This window comes from Periplaneta americana, chromosome 4 (genome assembly GCF_040183065.1).
Source record: "Periplaneta americana isolate PAMFEO1 chromosome 4, P.americana_PAMFEO1_priV1, whole genome shotgun sequence".
NCBI classification, from domain to species: domain Eukaryota; kingdom Metazoa; phylum Arthropoda; class Insecta; order Blattodea; family Blattidae; genus Periplaneta; species Periplaneta americana.
The window spans coordinates 113,314,995-113,334,737 of NC_091120.1; the positions used below are offsets into that span (position 1 = coordinate 113,314,995).

Below are 19,743 nucleotides of genomic sequence, written 5' to 3' on the forward strand. Positions count from 1 at the left end.
AAACACATTTAAAAACTTACATATCTCAAGTATTAATGGACAGAGAGAAAAATGGATGCATACCTTTTCACATCTACATTCTCTCTTCCAATATAAAGAAACTTGAATTAATCTACGAATTGTGTAATATGTTGGTTTCTAAAATCTTAGTGAAAAAGTAACAAAAAATCCCCACTTCCCGCGGAAACCAATGAACTGCACATTCCTCAATATTTTAATATTTATTAAACCCTAAAAATTATATTAAAATTTATATATATGGTTTTTATTCTCCAAGTCAAGCCAAGTATTAGCCCACAGGTATTGGGTATAAGTTGTTCCACTTTTATTTTTTAATTGAATGCAGACAAACAATATGTATAAAAATTAGCGACATTATTTAAAAAGAAACATAAAATCCCCACTTCACCGGGAATTGAAACCGGGCTCCCGATGTCACAAGCCAGCATGTTACTGACTGTTTCACCAGGATGAATGATACAGAGATAACACAAAGAGTGACTTACTTGAACTTACAAATGGCATTTAAGGAACCCGCAGGTTCACTGCCACCCTCACATAAGCCAGCCATCGGTCCCAATCCTATGCAAGATTAATCCAGTCTCTATCATCATATCCCACCTGCCTCAAATCCATTTTAATATTAATCTCCCATCTACGTCTCGACCTCCCCAAAGGTCTTTTTCCCTCCGGTCTCATGAACCACTCTTCAATACTTAAATTTTTTCACCACCAAGAGCCGCGCCATCAATTGTTTCTAAGACTGTACAAACTTCATGTTATATTCTACCAGTGAGATGACGGAGAAAATATACATTTATTCTTCTTTCTTCTACATACACTCCACACCCTGTTTTCTTTGTTTCGTTCTACTTTCTGCTTCATTTTAGAGTATCTATACCAATTCCCCCCCCCCAATCTGATGTAATAGTATACTGGTAAGAGTGATATTTAAATTTATCTGATTTAGTTATATTAGACTTCCAATCTAAAAGTTAGGGAACAACTGGATAATACACACGGTACACCAATGTCGATAATTGACGTTGCTTGCTGGCCACTAGTTACCAGGCCGCACCAAGCCGTGTCAAACAAAAGACAATCGAAATGGTGGTAGTAATATTCGCGACTATATTCTTAAATAATTCACTCTATTAGTCAAGTGCAAGGTTTATGCAATACAACGGCGGTATTTTGAATGCACCAAAAGAAAATGCAAATGTAATAAGAACTTAAAGTTGGTTATCACAACGAAATAAAGGGGGGGAAAAGGTATGTTGCAGGGAATACCATTCAAATCAAGGGAAGTAAATTTCCGGTTAATGTTCGCCAAAGCGTTAAGTACGTAATTATGACTGCGTTGCGATTTTATTTGTGGTCTAGAGAAAATACCTCCTCTTTTACGAAGAAAACTTTTAGCAGCCAAGAAATTATTCACTGCTTTCGTCATATTATTGTTTATCAATATTACAAACAAAAACTATCATAAGGGCCATGACTGACAAGATCATCTTGACTGTCTACGCATGTTCGGCCTTGGTTAATAAAAATTTAAATTAACCAAATCTAACCTTCATATATGCAAGATGTTAACCAAAGCAAGAAGGGATCTTCTTCATTTGATCTGGAATGTACACACGAAAATAAATTCAAGTGAGGATAACACTGCCACTGCGTGAGAGGTCCACACATGCGCCACAGCAAAACTGTTGCTGTCATGAACTCCTCATCTAAGACACATCATCTATTCGCAATATTTACGCAACATTTTGTTTCTAATGACGCACAGACCAACATCATGTCTTTATGTTTGCGACACTGTGTATTTAGTCAATTTGGTCATAACCATAATCACACGGTTCAAAGCTACCGTAGCAAATTCTCCAGTTTAGCGAAAGTTTGTATAAAACAGTGTGGTTGGAATAAAAATATATTATGTCTTTGAACTATTATTGGGATCTTTTAATATCATTATTTCTGATGAAATTAAAATACAGATTAATTTGAGACATCTTCATAATTATTATTTTACATTCTGATGATGAAGATAACTATCACTTTTTTTTTTTTGTGTGTGTGTGTAATTAGGACACAAGTTGTATGCTCTGCTGAAAGCTTAGAGAAGTGACAACTGTGATTTAATACCAATATTAAAACAAATATAATTCCTTATTAGGGATAGTTAGAATGGTATGGGCATGTTCGACTAATGTCAAATCAGTGGCTACCAAGAAAGATTCTAGACCGAGTGTCTGGAAGAGAAAAGAGAGGTCGTCCCAGAATCACTTGGATAAATGATATTAGAATATGGATTAAAAAAAAAGGTTTAGAAGAAATGGACTGGAAAGATAGAACAGAATGGAGGAAGAAAATAAAAGCGGAATAAACTTTGGACATGGGAAGATGTATTTACATTGTATACCTGTTCATGATTTTTTAAATTATACCTTTAATTAGCAGATTTCTAAATGTGAAGATAATTTTGTGTCTAAAATTGACAAATGAAGCCTTGCACATACCACAGGTTTAAGCCCACTGGCACCTGCTGCTGTACTACTGCCACTGCCACCACTGGTTGGAGTCACTGACTTGGAGATAGGTGTTGTCGGCTTTTCACTGTCCAGTTTCTTTGTTGATGGCGTACTCGCATTTGAAGATGTCCCACTCCTAGGACTAAAAAAACCAAGGAAATCTTGAAAAAGACCAAAATGGCAACTTCATTGAAAATACCATTTGATTTCTCTAATTACTCATACATTGCCTATATTCTCTTAATTATTTTTAAGCTATTCCATTATAAGATGTTATATGCTCCTTCAGAAAATGCAGATACTTTTAGGACCCTGATTAACCATTGTATATGGCATAAGTATATGACATTAAACTGGTGTTAATAATGTAATATCTTCAAGCATTTCTAACCTGAAGCTCATTTTCATCATTGTATATACATTCAATTTATGTTTCATTAAATTATTTTCATATGAATAGAACAGATAGAATGGATGAATCAAGATGACTTAAGAAGATTCCAGGATATGTACAGTAGTGGCAAAAAAATATATATATAAAACGGACCGACCCTTGTAGGTGATTTCAGAGCCTTGTTCACTCCAGAGCACGATAGACTGGTAACTAAGACTTTCGTGGTTCGAATCCTGCCTGGGAAGGAAACTTATTTTTGTTCCTTATTCAAATTTATTCCCAATACTTTTCGATTGCTGGTAAAATTCATGTTCTGGGAATAATAAGGTAATTAAGTAGTAAAATATCGCTGCAATCGAAAAGTATTGGGAATAAATTTGATTAAAGAACAAAAAAAAGGTTCCTTCCCAGGCAGGATTCGAACCACGAAAGTCTATCGTGCTCTGGAGTGAACAAGGCTCTGAAATCAGTTACAAGGGTCGGTCCAGTTTTTTTGGCCACTACTGTACAACCTGGTAGACAGAAACGAGGATAATCAAGTCGAAATTGGAAAAACGAAATTAAGGAAGCTATGCAACAAAGGGACTTAAGAAAGAGAAGACTTCTTGGATAGAGTGAATTGTAAATTTGTGTAGGATAAACAATGACAGCTGTAGCACTTACGCAAATAGGTCGTTTATACGTTTGAATACGTCGGAGCTGAAAGGCATTAAGTCAAAATTGGATATTTTTAAATTTTATTTAGCATTATTAACTATTGAAGCAAGACCTATCAATCGGCACAAGAAAGAATTAGGTTAGCCTTCTCCTTGTACAAGAAACTGTTGCTACTGGTAACATGAAAGGACGAGGAAAGCATTAAGTCATTGAATTCCTGCCTTTCAGAGCCGCACCACACCATGCAAGATTGACCATGCAGCCGAGCTGCTGCTTTCCAATTCCTGCCAATCCTGTGGCCTTGTGATATCAATGTTTCAGTGTAATACGAGTCATAAGTGACTTTGTGTTTTTTACCCTACTTTACTCTACTTAGCTTGTATTTTGCTATATCATAAGAGATGTAATTTATAGCATTCTGTTCATTTAATTTTGAAATGGCCAGCAACAAAAACTAGAGGCCTTGTAAGTTCAGTTGCCATAAGTGGCTTTGATGTTTTACCCTACTGTACTCTACTTAGCATGTATTTTGCTACATCATAAGAGAAGTTGTAATTTATAACAATATGTTCATTGAATGTAGAGTGGTATTTATGTTACAAATAAATATAACTAAAATATCATGTAATATTTAAATACATAAAGCATTTATAAATGTAAGTAGCAACCACGGACCTAAAAAGCATTAAGTCAATTTTTCTAAATAACTTTTGAAATGTGTATGAGGCACTGAATTTATATTTCTATTGTGGCACATAGGCTAGGGAATTATTCTACAGCTTAACATAAACATTCAACAAATTTACATGGTTTTCTTCACAATATAGTGTTTTTTTTTTTCCCCCTTCTCCTGAAAAGTTGCAAAAACTGACTTAATGCCTTTCAGCTCCAAGCGATTCATTTAATAACACAAACAAGAATGCGTAATGATGATGGATAAAAATAAAACTAGTACCTACTGAATATAAAGCTGCACATTATGCAGTAGAGTCCTGATTATCCAGACTTCGATTATCCAGCTTTCCACATTATCCGGATTGTTTTTTTTTTTTTTAATTACAGTAGTGTACGTATATACAGTACTGAAATAATAACAAAGTTTTTTAAAGTCAATTACATACTGTACTATATTATACACTTGTGAGTAACGTCTTTCTACATTACTGGGTTCGACCTTTGTCCCTTTAAGATTACAGAATTAAAAACTACATAGCGCTCTCACCCTCTGTATTATCTGTATTTTTGCTTATCCGGATTACCCTTGGCCTATATAGTCCAGATAATCGGGACTCTACTGTACCAATTATTATAAGTTGAAATATGTAGATACGATATGAAAATGATGAAGTTAAGCATGATAATTATGTCACAAAAATTCAGGCCAGATTTGTTAATCTTTAAGTAGTAATTCTTAAAATGATAAAATATGAGAAATTATTATACTGAAGTATATTTTATGTGTTCTCCTAAGTGTTTATAAATGTATGCATGGTAATTCATCACATAAAAGAACATAGAGTTAAAATTGTTGTGAGACAGTTAAATACAAGTAAGTTCAGTGTTGGTTGCCAGATCAGAGAATGCAGTAACTGGGGCTCAGCACTAGATAGTTGATATGACAAGGAATCCCTTGAATGCAAGGTCGCAAGTTCAATCTCTAGTAAGACTCATTCGAAAGTGTTGTGTTAGCAATTATGACAGGAAAAATATTAGCTGCTAATGACTCGCCATGTGCATCAGGAGAGCGAGAGAAAATGAGTGTTCGGAAGGTACAGAGATTAACCCTCTATGGGATGTATGTATTACACTTCACAAAATGGACATTGTCGACATTCAAGAAATATTCAAAACAAACCATTAACTTGCATCATGAACACCGAATGAAAAATGACACACCACAGTGATCACAGTATAAAAATCATTCTTTAGAGCAAATTATCCCTCCTGAAAAGTGTGTGACATTGCAATTCATACCACCTGGAACTATTGGACAAATTTAGCCTTTGAATATTTGTTTCTTCCATGCCTATAAAACATATTATCGCATCTGCAGCTACAACATCTTAAAGGATAGCCAGTTTCACAACAAACTCCACGACAGACTGTTTTGCATTTGGTTGCATGCCATCACATTCCATCAGTTCTCGTCACCACGTTACACAGGTGGATACACCTCCCGGATACTTGTTTTCTCTCGCCCTCCTGATACACATGGTGGGTCATTAGCAGCTAATATTTTCCCTGTCATAATTGTTAACACAACACTTTCAAGTGAACCTTACTAGAGATTGAACTTGTGACCTCACATTCAAGGGGTTCCTTGTAAGAAATATGATAAAATTGTAATGTTACTACTGTGAGAATATTACTTTACTTTTCGTATATGCACATTTAATAATATAACAGTGGTATTTATGTTGTCTAGAATTCAAATGTACCTACAATTAATGCTTCTCGTCTCCTTTCGAATTCATGCATATTATACTTACGGAAAAAGAAGAGCACACTAAAATGTAATTTCTTTATATGCCAGCATATAATTCTTCAGTACCAAAAGTAATGTAAATGTCTTTCATTACTTAATATATAAAAGAAAAAGTGAATTCACTTCTTGACACAGTTCTGTGTACGTCCATTATAGACTGGTTATATATATATATATATATATATATATATATACATTGAAACTGAAGGGAGAGAGAGAGAAGAAATCCAATTTTTCTGAACCAAGCCAGTCCAGTAAACTTTATTAAGCTATACAGTTTTATGATTTATTCTTTTTAATTTCAACATCTATATAAGGCACAAACACTTACCTACTTAGGTTTTCATTAGAATAAAATAGAGGGAACTAATATGCAGTTTGATCTACCTTTACACAAACGAAAATAGACTCATAAACATACCTGTGAGGACCAACATGTTCTTTCTTAGTTGGAAGTTTGTCCAGACCATTTTCTCGAGGAGATGCTGTACCATTGGGAGGAGACACAGGATCCTGTACAAACAATATTATAATAATAATAATAATAATAATAATAATAATAATAATAATAATAATAATAATCATCATCATCATCATCATCATCATCCCCGTTTCTCAATGTACATATTGTAACTGACTGATTAACAATGCTACTCAACTGCAACAACTTTACAAACTGCCTTGAAAATATACTTTTTAGAATTTACCTATACCAAAATTGAATATCAACTTTTAATTGAAAATCCGCAATCTATAGTCCCGTCGCTCTTATTTCTGGCAGCCAATCACGTTGCAGGTCGACTACATTTAAACGTGTGGGTCTTGTGATTCGCTGATGATGACGTTATACATTTCCTAAGGCTCGATAAATACTTAATATAATCGCCTGCCATTTTGGCTTTTTCGTTGGCGTTCGCAGAAGGCACACGAGGACGTTATTTGCTGAATTACAGTGCGTTTGATTTATCATCATAGGAACTACGACGTAATAATGTTTAACGGCGTGGCAAATAGATTCGTCTGGTAGCTCGGCAAAGAAAGAACAAAAATGGCGAACGATACTACCACCTAGACTTTATAGATCCTTCACTTCCTAAGACGTAAGCAAAGAGGAGGAGTCACGCCGGGAATAACAGCGTCGCGACTATAATTGTGGAAATTCATAGAATGATTGTGATATACTATTAAAATTAGATACCTTTTCGAATTTCTGACACAATCTAAGGAAATTAACGACATATAGGGCAATTTCACGATTGTGCACAAACGAAACTTGTATGACTCGATGTCAGACTCCGACAGTGTATATACGACAAATTATAGAACCCTTATACTGGATACAGATTAATTTATAATAATAAACAGACAATAAAAAATTTCACTTTAAAGTTAAGTTATGATGGCGCAAAATGTACAATACATATGACTTCGAAATTTTGTGGGTTAATCTGTCAATCAAAATAAGTTTATATTTTACCATATTTGAGAAATAACACAATAGTAGCAAATCTAAATCAATAACTGAAAGTAATTTCAAATTTTAAAAATCCTACCAAAGTGTGAACAAATCGTAATCTACAGTAATGTGAGAAGTAGCATACAGTAAATTAATAAGACTCCTACTTTAATTGAAAGCATAAAAGGTGACAGGGGGTTTGTAGAATCCCTGTAATTGCGTAGGACGTTTCGTTAAAAGGTGTATCACGTTAAAAATAACTTTGTTCAATTAATTTCGTAGGTCACCACTTGATGAGAACCATCTTACTATAATCATAAAACAAAGAACTTGAACTTTTAATGAATATCGTTAACATATGCAAGAAAATAAATGCAGCATTTGTTGCTCAAGCCACTTGAATGTAATATTATGATATTCAAACTTAATTTAGTTTTACAATAATAATATTTTGTGGGTTACATCGGTCTGTTGCTGTTAAGGAGCAATGACATGTTGTGGGTTGCATTGGCACACTCCTGTTGAGGAGCACGATATGCGTGCATAGAGTATTACAGAAATGATAACGGACATTTTCCCCGAATAGATGCGAAGGCCACGACAGGTACCCCCTTAAATGTTTCATATTAAACCCCCCCCCCCCATCATAAAATTAATTTCGTATATTCTGCATTCGCAATGTTAAATTTAGACAGTTTCGTTTTTATTGAAATGAAGATACATATTATTCACAAAGTTAGAATGGTGTGAATCTTTCCATTGAATATGGGAGATAAATATAACACAGCCATCTTAATTAATCATCTGGAGTTCCTGTTTCTATTGCCGCGTGTTATAGATGGCTTCCGTTCATGTAATTGATATTAGATTTTATACATCTTGAGTACACAACTTTTAGCACTATATCACTTCGGAATATATACTGTATTTCTTTCACGTGTTAAAATTACCAGCAACAAGGTACCTAATTTTAACACGTGAAAGAATTATAGTAAATGTTCCGTTTAGATTGTGATTAATTTTTATGATATTGGCTATTGAGGTCGTGATGAATCATAGTATGTAAATTTCCAATCTGGCGTTTGCCTTTTGTGACTGAGGGAAACCATGAAAAATCCCAGGCAGATTGGCCGGCCATGGGGTTTGAACCCAGGACCTTCCGAATGTGAGTTTCAAACGTTACCGTCTGAGTCAACTCGCTCGATTTTTCCTTTATTCTAGCTCGGTATATTGATATTTGTATACGAGGCCTGTCTAAAAAGTATCCGACCTTAATTTTTCCCGCGTAAAGTTGTGATTCTAAGGCGGCGCCACTGTGCATGGTGGAAGGAGGAACTGTAATGCGCATGCTTGAATTTTTTCACCGCATTCGCTTGTGCCAGTCACTGGCTGGTGGTCGCCAAGTAAGGTGCTGTTCTAGGTGTTTGTCGGATTTAGTTTTCTCGCAAGATGACTGAACGAATTGAGCAAAGATACTGCATCAAATTTTGTCAAAAGCTTGGTGATTCTCAAAGTCAAACAATTCGTAAGATTCAGCAGGTGTTTGGGGAAGATGCGATGGGTGTAACACAAATTAAGGAGTGGTTCAACCGATTCAAAGATGGCCGCACATCAGCGGAGAGTGAGCAGCGTTGTGGCAGGCCCCAAACTGCTTGGAGTGCAGCTGTTGTTGAGAGGGTGCGAAATTTGGTGATGGCAGATCGTCGTTTGACCGTGCGGGAGATTGCCGAAGAGGTTGGAGTGAGTAAAGATTCTGCACATGCAATTTTGTGTGATGATTTGAACATGAACCGAGTGGCTGCGAAATTCGTGCCGAAGTTTTGTTGTCCCCGGAACAAAAAGACCTCCGTCGTGACGTTGCACAGGACCTTCTGGACACCGCCAACACTGATCCTGGGTTTCTGAACACCGTGATAACTGGAGATGAGTCATGGGTGTACGGGTACGACCCAGGAACAAAAAGACAGTCGTCGCAATGGAAGCATCCCGAGTCTCCAAGGCCGAAGAAAGCGCGGCAGGTGCGAAGCAAAATCAAGGTGATGCTGACTGTTTTCTTTGATGTCCGTGGAATTGTGCATCACGAATACGCACCGGAAGGACAAATGGTGACAAAGGAGTACTATCACGATATTCTCTGGCGACTCCGTGATGCAGTTCGGCGCAAAAGACCAGACATGTGGACGGCGAACAACTGGCACTTGCATCACGACAACGCCCCCGCACATTCATCCCAATTGATACACACTTTCTTGGCCAAACATGGAATTACAACCGTTCACCAACCTCCCTACTCTCCAGACCTGGCTCCTTGCGACTTCTGGTTGTTTCCAAAATTGAAGACACCACTGAAAGGATCCCATTTTGAGAGTAGAGAAGAGATAATGCGGAATGCGACGACGGAGCTGAACACCATTCCAAAAGAAGACTTTCAGAGGTGTTTCCGGCAGTGGAAGAATCGGTGGGCTAAGTGTGTGCAAGCACAAGGGGCCTACTTTGAAGGGGATTAGGGTCCCAACCCCGTCAGGTATTTGAAATATTTTTTCTGGCTAAAGGTCGGATACTTTTTAGACAGACCTCGTATACAGTAGCTGTAATGTTCAACCTTAATTGAAGTCTGAAAAATGCTTTTCTTACCTCACTGGCATCATCCACTACAAGGTCCTGATCACTCTTTTCCCCATCACTTGCCTGTAACAGAGAAGCAGAGCTTTCAATTTCATTTCTAACACTGATTTTCACAGAATATAAACATAACAAAGAGAATTTATTAAATAAATAATCATAGGCGGAGAGGGAACCGTTTTCTTGGGGGGCAAAGCAAAACCATAGAATCCTCATATAACAGGGTTATGGGGGACATTATTTACCTCCTCGCCCCATTATAGCTCAACCGTGGTACAGTATATCGGAATATGATCCTTTAATAAAGGTATTTTCGGGGGCATGTTTCTTACAGAGTTACATCCATATCCGCGATGTTTCGAACCGAGTTGTATAGGGCTTGAACTGTAGGTCTGCTACAAATTATAATAGGGCATAACTTAAAACATTCTCCTTTTTTGTCTCTCGTACAGAAACACATGCATGCATCAATAAATCTACGTAACAGTGCTAACAGAAACTTTTTTATACGAAGCTTATGTTCCTGAAGATATCATATTAAACGTAAACCTTTTTTTATTTAATCTCGTCTTTAAATTTACACATTATACCGGGATCATTTTTTTCTGCATGTCGTGCAGTATGTTATTCATATTTTCTCCAAGTGGCGGCCTGAACACCTGCAGACTTCTAACACATGAGTACAGGTTGTTACAAAAGAAACAATACAATGCTTCCATTCCTCAAATGAGGCATAGAAATTCTTACATATTCATAAATTTAAAATAAATATTATATAATAGTCCAGACACATGATCTTAAGACATTAATTCGTCAATTTAAGCATAGACACTTAATCATAAACAAAAGTAAAAAAAAAAAAAAATCTTTTGAATTCAATGTTTTCTAACGTTAATAGAAAAAAAAGAGTTGAGACAAGTTTGGGGGGCATAACTCCGCCTATGTAAATAATGTTTCAAATTTCAAAAAATATTATTTCCAGCACGTGCTAAGTACATAATACGCATAATTACATACTGTATTAGTTTGTAATAATATTGCATACTCATACTGAGAATTTAAAATTTTAATATTAAAATGTTACCGTATGTAAACTCTATTTAAGTTATTCATAATTGATAATTATATCCCCTTCCTGATACGTGTTTTTAGCTTAAGCCAACTATAGTGAGGATCACGTAAGAGTAGTTCCTAAAAGGTTAATTTGGCCAAATTTGGCCGTCTCTTCAGTGTTGCCAACAAGTACCAGATATCACCAAAGAAGGTAAAGCCACAATGTCCGCCCCTGAGCACGAGTTCTCCTCTTTCAGGGGCGAGCTGAAGTTTTTCTGTATATATTATATTTTATGTTATAATTATTAGCAAAATAATAAATAAATAAATAAATAAATAAATAAATAAATAAATATTGAAATAATAATACCACTGGTATTATTATTATTATCATTATTAACAATAGCAATATCTTGTTTATTTACTTATTTACCACATATCATATTTATGTTGGGATTCTAAATGGTTCAATAATTTGTGAGAGTATATTTTCCTCCTGGACCTTTCGCACATTATGTTGGTAATTAGTAGATTAGCATGATCTAATATTAAAATGTCTCACAACATGAAATTCATTGCTTTGACTAAACAGTTTACGAATTACGAGACCTAACCTAAAAATGTATTTTGTTTGATCACGTGAAATGATTAGTACGAATTCCGAAAACAGAATACCACTTTGAAATGTATACCCTACTTAAAAATGTTAAATATGTATTTTAAGTTAAAATTCATACTTAAATTAAAATACATACTCCTCTAAGTCGCTACTATGCTACTCGTATTTCCTCTCTTGGACATTTTAATAAAAATCTGTCTGTCACATGCACAATTCATACCAAATAGGTTTATAAGTTGTACCTTATTTAATTACACTTATCTGAATATTGTTGAATTGAAAACACAACACAGCACAAATGAATTATGTAGGCCTATTGATATTAATATTAATAACCATTATTACTAATTAATTATTAATTACGTTCAAATTTCACAAGGTTAGTTATACTTCCTTTTCATCAGTTTCCTTTACTGGAAACCAAAATTATTGCTGCCAACTTAACAATTAGAAAATAACTGCCAGTTGTGGTATTTATCAGTACTCGAAATTCGAAATAAAGTTTGTAAAATAAAATTCAACCTGGCATCTAGAAAATCACTAGACTATAACCCATTAGCATATGTAGTAATACGGGGAAAATAGTTACGTTTCACTCTTAGGATATTAAGTAAGCTGATCCGGACTATATACGAAATTTTGTGGTCTTTATATTATTATTATTATTATTATTATTATTATTATTATTATTATTATTATTATTATTATTATTAAATACTTTCCCTAAACAGTGATTGCCTAGAAGACAAAGTAGGCCTATACTATTTACAAAAGGAAATTTGACTAGTAGGCTACAGATTAGTGTCGTGCATTACAGACGCTATGTTCGGTTCAAGTTTGTCGAGTAAGCTTATGGCGAAGTTCGAAATTCTCCGATGTTCGCTCTACAGAAGGAGACCTATCGTGTTTGTTCCAGCTTGTTATAAAAATATTCGCGGTCCTTCACTCCCACTCCCACACCTTCCTCTTTTAACCGCTTAGGGATTTTAGCACCGATCTTGCGATTAGTTTTTTATATGAAATAAGATGAAGTTTATAATATATTGGTTGTCTCTCTCATGTTCGAACATTTCAGTACAGATATCTCAGCCATCGGTAGATTATGGATCTTTTACAAGCAATATGGAACTCCAGCCCCTCTCGCCGGGTTTAAACCCGCAAACCCCGGATCCAAAGGCTAGTACGATAACCAATAGACCACACAGAACACTGTAATCATTAGGCCTATATCAAGTACGAATAAAATCAATATCTCGACCTTAAATAAAGAGTTCAAGTGTTAAATTGCTACGATAGTAATCAAGTCTCACTAAGTTAACTTATAATTCGTTGCATAAAAGTATTTTTATTCGATTCTTTACAAACTTTAGTTAACGAAATGTGTTAAAATTAACGTAATTTCATTGAAATTTCACAAAAGAAAAAATGCCAATGTCAAAGAGTAAATTACAGTCGTTATTTTGGTAGAGACACTGTCCACTGTTATTAAGAAAGTTACCTACAGAATCAATTACGAGGACTTCTCTCGTGCACGCGGCATGCATGAAAGTTGCTTATCTCTTGAGGTTTCCAACTTCTTTTTTTTTTACTGTTTTATTCCACTTGTTTCATCTGCATAGTGTCTATTCAAAATTGTCTGCATAAAATGTTGATGTGGAGTAATGGCTGAATCACTGTTCATAGAAAAACATAACAGCTGGTTTGTTCATTACAAATAACTAACAATTTGCAGAATCGAACTATGGACTATTCCAAATCTCTTCAGCTAAATTACTGACATGTGGTTAAATTCCTTGGAGTTTATTCCCAAACCAATATTACATATTTACGAGGTTTGATGATAAAATACTGGCAAGATAACCTCACGTGATCTATTATGAAAAGCAAGTATATATTCCCAATCATTCTTTAATGTATATATTATAAACACTTTCATTAAGACGAGTTCCTTTATTAAATGTTATGTTTACGAGACGAAAACTAACAGTAGGATCCAATTCCAAAATATAAACAACTCTATTTACACACTTTGAAAGAATAAATATTATGTTTATCTTTTCGTTCAGCCAGTGATGATTTGCAGTTTCATCAATATTTGCGCAGAGGATATGAAATTAGATTGGAAAATATTGGCAACTTAGAAATGTGAATTGCATAACCTGTATTAGGCTTTAAATAATATAGTACTGTATATTACACGTTACCTACCTACGGTTCAATCAGCAGTGTCTTCAACTCCGAGTATAGCGGAAACGAGTTCGATTCCTTGCATGATATTCATGTTCCTTCTATTGTGAGCGAAGTGTCTTTCTTGTCTTTTGTTTGACTTTTCTATTAAGCGACTATGTTACGCAATACCAAAGAGTATACCGCTACTTGAAAGTGAGAGAATAGAATAGGCCAAAGAGGCAAACTGTTAAAAGCAGACCATCACCACCACCCTAATTTCATACAATAGTTCAGCGGTTCTCAACCTATGGTACCCATACTACTGCTACGTGGCACTTAAAGTGTGAAATAATATAAATTATCATAAAATATAAACATATATATCTAGTTTTCTGTATATTTTATGAAACACTTTATTAAATAAATTCAAATAGTAACGGGTTTAATTAAACACACCTAAATAAAGCAATCAATTATTGGCATTGGAGCATAGAAACATTTATTATGATCCTGGGAGCGACACTTGACGATGGTTAGTGATACAGTCAATGTCCACAATTAAAAATAGTGGTACATTATTTAAAAAGGTTGAGAATCGCTGCATCCAATTATATTATATGCTAGCGTTGGAAATAAATAATTTATTTATTCGCTGTATGTGGCTAATTCATGTCTGCAATTTCCTACACCTTGGGCTATCTTAGTAACCTCTAACTCGTTACTTAACATATTCATTATGAAATAGGCCTACATTCCTTGCACAGGCTCTGGTAGGACGAATATACTGCTCCAGTTAGCGGGTCTTTTTTATTATTATTTACAAAGTTTCATTACCTACCATACCGCAAGCTAGGCACCTCTGTCACAACGTTTAATGTTTAGCTTCATCTGAGTTTCTTTCTTACACTTTTTATTGTTCTTGCTTATGTTCTACGCGTGGTCTATGTGAACTTTGTTTGATAGGCCTATATCGAGCGTCTATCGAGTTGGTTTATCGGAAACAGCCGAAACTGATCAGTGTTCCCGGCTTAGTCATGGTCAGCACCGCTAATCATGCTACTGTCCGTTCGAGTGGTTAAGTCACATCTCGGTTTCTCCCACCCGTTTCTGCTGCCTCCTTTGTAAAGGATTGTGGATGGCCAATCTTAGCTATTTCCTGAAAATATTTGGTGTTTGGAATTGGCCCTCTACATCATATTTTACAATTGTTTAAAATAATTTAAAGAGAAGGATCCCGTCGAGTAAGTGTCACGTGATTTTCCCCATTTCATGATACTGCGACATAACCACTCGGACGGACAGCAGTTGATAACTAGTTTCATATGCAATTGAGTTCAGTGTGATAAAATATACTAAGAAATCGATACAGGGCCGGATTTTGGTATAGTGCAGCCTCTAGGTTCTATTTATTTGTCTATGCTCTAGGCAGAGCTAAAACATGCCGTCCCTAACTCCCACAGTTTATGAGCAGCTATTATATATGTCATGTTTAGTTTAAATTAATTTTAAATGAAATGTTACAATTCAGAAAACAATAAATTACTGGAATCAAAATACATGCATCTTACTTCTGAATCATAAAGATTCCTTCACACTTTCTTCACAGAGAAGGCAATGATGTCATAAGGTCGATCTGACGAAGCACATCAGACTCGATGCAAAGAAACAAAAATCCAAACTTATTCACTGTTGAAACAAAATTGATTTGTGAAAAGCAGGCTGTGGTTTATTTTAAAGTATTGGGTTCGTTGGTGGTATAATTATTACGAGTATTTCTTACTTCGATAGGAAGTATAAAGTAAATTGAAAAACAAACGTCAACACTTTGCAGAATAAACGTTTCAAATCGAATTATATAGCGCACATGCTGGAAAGTGATTAAATAGTATTGATGGCGATATATTATACTGTAATGTAACTGAGAGTTGTGGTTACTATTCATAGTGTGATAAATAATAAACACACATCCAATTTGCTTTTCAACAATGCATTCTTGTTTATACAAGCAGTTAAATTTAAGCAGTTTCAAAGTATAATAACGTGATGCCGGCATTACAATATAATTAATCAGCTGCACACTTTCCTTTTACTCTCGCCGCGACTGCGACAATGCGATAACAAAACAATATCTAACTTCCACAAGGTGTTCAAGAACAAACTTCAGAAAAGATTTAACTAACTAGTGATTTAAAAACAAATTTAACTGTAAAATGAAAATAAAAAAGGAAGAGAAAGAGAGAAAATGCCGCCTCCCAGAAAATTGCCGCCCTAGGCAACTGCCTAGGTTGCTTAGACCTAAATCCGGCACTGATTCGATAGGCCTATAATTTAGAACAAACAACATTCATTTACGGCAGTTACTGTATGTAGGGGTGAGAACATTCTTACAAGCCCTGCAAGACGAAATCTCATCGTGATTATCCCGGGATACATGTTCAATATCACAAACAATGTTTAAGCTAGTGAAAAAGTGTGAACATACCATATTCTTATAGACGAAAAGTGTATAAGACAAAAGTCTCATTCTGTTTTATCAGTGGAAAAACTTCGACATATAGTACCGATAACAAAATGAACTTCATGCAGCTTCTCAACAGGATTGACGCATGTTTAAGAGCAGAGGAAGAACATTTTAATCGTTTCATGTAATGGTTTGATTATTTCTGGTAAGTAATTAAATTAAGTGGGCTAGCTACATCAGTAAGATAAGTTTCAAAATAATTAACATCCGAGCGGCGTAACACCTTTCTGATGACAAAACACTGCCGGATCAACATGACTGAAGGACACCTGTTATATCTTTATGTGATAGCTACCACGTTTCGTGTAGACAAAATTTGAAAGTCTTGTAAGACTTTGTTATTGATTGTATATTCTTCGATATATCCAGTGCTCCCCTCTCCCCCCCCCCCTCTCACGAGAAAAGGGTTTTGGAACTCTGTGTAAAATTTATTGGAGCGGACGGGGAGATGATTACTGTCTAGTGCACAGGGAATTCAAGGTCTAAAAGGAGTTCGGGGAAAAAAAGTTGAAAACAAAATTAACCCGTATTTGTTTTCATATCTTAATGCACTTTTAAGGAAAAAAATATAAATTAAATCTATGATTTAGATTAGCATGGATTTCTTAATTGTTATTCACCGTATTGATGATGAACGTAATTTAATTAGACAGCTTTGTACTCTACACATTAACCTAGTGCATAGTCTACCATTTACGTAGTATGGTGGTTTTAGAAGCGACAATCCCTTGGAAAGTCATAATCAAAAATGAGTACATGAGGTAAGTAAATAACTATGGCTCTCTAAACATCAACGAAGAAATAAAAGAAAATATGACTAAGAATCCTGCAAGTTAAAAAAATAATTATTGTCTTCCCATGTTTATAAAAAGAAGAAAAGGGAAGTGCTAGATAAAAATTCGATTTGTTGAGAGCACTATGTCTTTGGTTGTTACTCGGTTGAAAATATTCTCAATAACAAGATGCAAATTAAATACGATTCAGCATTCTTCATGTTCTGAAACATACGAGTATTATTAGCAGTGAGGTTAATGAGAAAAAACCAGAGGCGGTATGGTACTCCAAGATTTTCTCCTAGCATACCTCGAGTTAAAAATGTATACTCCCTCCCTTGCAATACACATTACATGATGTATACAATAAATTTATTGTTTCGTGCAGTCAGTAACGCTTACGCAACACATTATATTTCTTAACAAAATAATTCCAAGTTACTTCAGTTATTTACTAGATTATTTTGCAATGTCCAATGAGACTTAACATTTAAAATAGTGTTAAGGCTTCAAAGTGCCTTTATTTAATTACTGTATTTATGAAAAATGCAACAACAACAAGAATGGGAGTCACTAAATTGGCAACAATGACCACCACAAGCTATACTTGAAATACTATCGCTGTGAGCATTCCAAGGGTTGACTTATCAAATAAACGTGTTTAAATACACGTTGAATACAGTTCCAGAAGGCTGTGGTTTAGATTTACGAAGTAAACAGATGGTACTCTTTGCTTTGAAGAAATGTATAAACAAATTTTTAAGGATCACATTTTTTTCAGTGACGATGTCATTTTTCACTAACGGTATGTTTTCTGGCCATAGAAATCAGTGGCAGTATTTCATACCGTCACATACCGCCCCACTTCTCTCACTGATTATTAGTACCGAACTGTGTTAACTTCGGATACTTAATTTGGCGAGCCTGGGTATGTGATACAGTTTTCTGTATCTCAAGAGCCTAACTCAATTCTGTAACAACACACTTTCCCACAAAAAAAAAAAAAAAAAAAAAAAAAAAAAAAAAAAAGAGATGGAAACGCTTGACCGTAGTGGTTTAGAGTCGCTATGGAAGGAAATCCAATCAGCAAAGAGGCGGACGAACTAAGTATCCCCCGGTCGCTGATTAGCGTAACAAGCTTTTCTTTTTACATAGAGTCCATTAGCAAACTGCTCTAATTACATTTATCCTCATAAAATACACCCCATCCCACTACCAAATGTCAGAACAAATCAGACAAAAGACGTTACTAAAAGCTATTTTCATTAAACGGTTTTGTATGTGAGATAATTAGCTTGTTAAAATGGATCGCTTTTAATAAGGATACCGCGTTCATATGAAATCGTTAAAGTAAGTCAAGTAGAATGGAAGAAGGAATTCAAGCCCGAACTGTCCAAACCAATTAGCACGGGAAATTGCTTCTGTTGAGCCAACCCTCCTTTCCCTCCGCTCCTCTTTACCCCGCATAGACAGTTTATAGCAAATGGAATTACTGAAGGAAATACTGATCATTAAATTATACTTGTTCTGGAGAGACAGAAGTGATTAACTATTGCATTCAAGCGACAAGAAAGACGCCCGTGTTGCTGTGACACATGAAATGACAACTACTGGAGCAGTCACAAGATCAGATATATTCCCTGGAGCTCTAGAGTTCTCTCCAGTGCGAAAAAGTGAAACGTGTGTACTTCCCTCGCATTAAAATCTGAGCAACGTGGGATCAACAAACGAAGAATCGGCTCCGGCTATACTCTCTTACAGCTGTAGCTTGCGCACAATTACAATATACAAGAATTCATTTCGGTCGTTGCAACTACGCGATTTACAGAAGTGAAAAATAATATTATTATCTCGCAAAGAAATCATTTTAAACATTGGTAGTTTTTAGCATTCCATTTAGATAGCTCTGAAAACATTTTAATGTGTAACTCTCGCGTTATCTGTTCGGGTATTTAGTATAATTTTATCCATTCAGTAATCCAAATTTATCGAGTGATATGAAATAATCATTAGACCGCAGTCCGAAGTGGAAAGAAAACAAAGGAAAACATTATTTTGTGATATGCATTATCTACAGTACATTAAACGGAACATACACCTTGCCCGATTGAAACATATCAGAATACTAAACAACTTTCAGTCACTCTAATTAGGCGCTTAGTTATTAAGGAACAGACTGTGTATTGTTTGGTATATCTGTAAAAAAAAAAAACTGCTGTTTCGCTTGACGTTTTATTCACTGTTTAGCTGCGTGATTAAAAATGAGTTCCGTACATTTTCGTGTAGTGGATTTTTACGGAACATGTTTATCAAATTGTCCTCGAAATATGCGAAAGGAATACTGTCTAATAACGAGGACTGAACAGTTGGTTGGAATGAGTTGAAGTTAGTCGAAGACATTTTTAAAAAAGAATACTACCGAGATACTGTAGTAACATGAATTCTGAAACTGAAGGAACACAC

At 35.2% G+C, this 19,743-nt stretch overlaps 1 protein-coding gene across 6 annotated transcripts in view; it reads right to left on the reverse strand.

Moving 5' to 3' along the window:
* LOC138698122 (transducin-like enhancer protein 4) overlaps window positions 1-19,743 on the reverse strand; it is an 814,654-nt gene that overhangs the window by 22,058 nt on the left and 772,853 nt on the right. For all 6 annotated transcript variants that reach the window (XR_011331700.1, XM_069823853.1, XM_069823855.1 and 3 more), the window contains 3 exons: window positions 10,158-10,211; window positions 6,489-6,580; window positions 2,520-2,673 (listed from right to left, as the gene is read on the reverse strand). Coding sequence is in view for 5 of the 6 variants with exons in the window: in XM_069823853.1 (XP_069679954.1) it covers window positions 2,520-2,673; window positions 6,489-6,580; window positions 10,158-10,211 (300 nt within the window). In the remaining variant the exon portion in view is untranslated. The remainder of the gene's footprint in view (window positions 1-2,519; window positions 2,674-6,488; window positions 6,581-10,157; window positions 10,212-19,743) is intronic.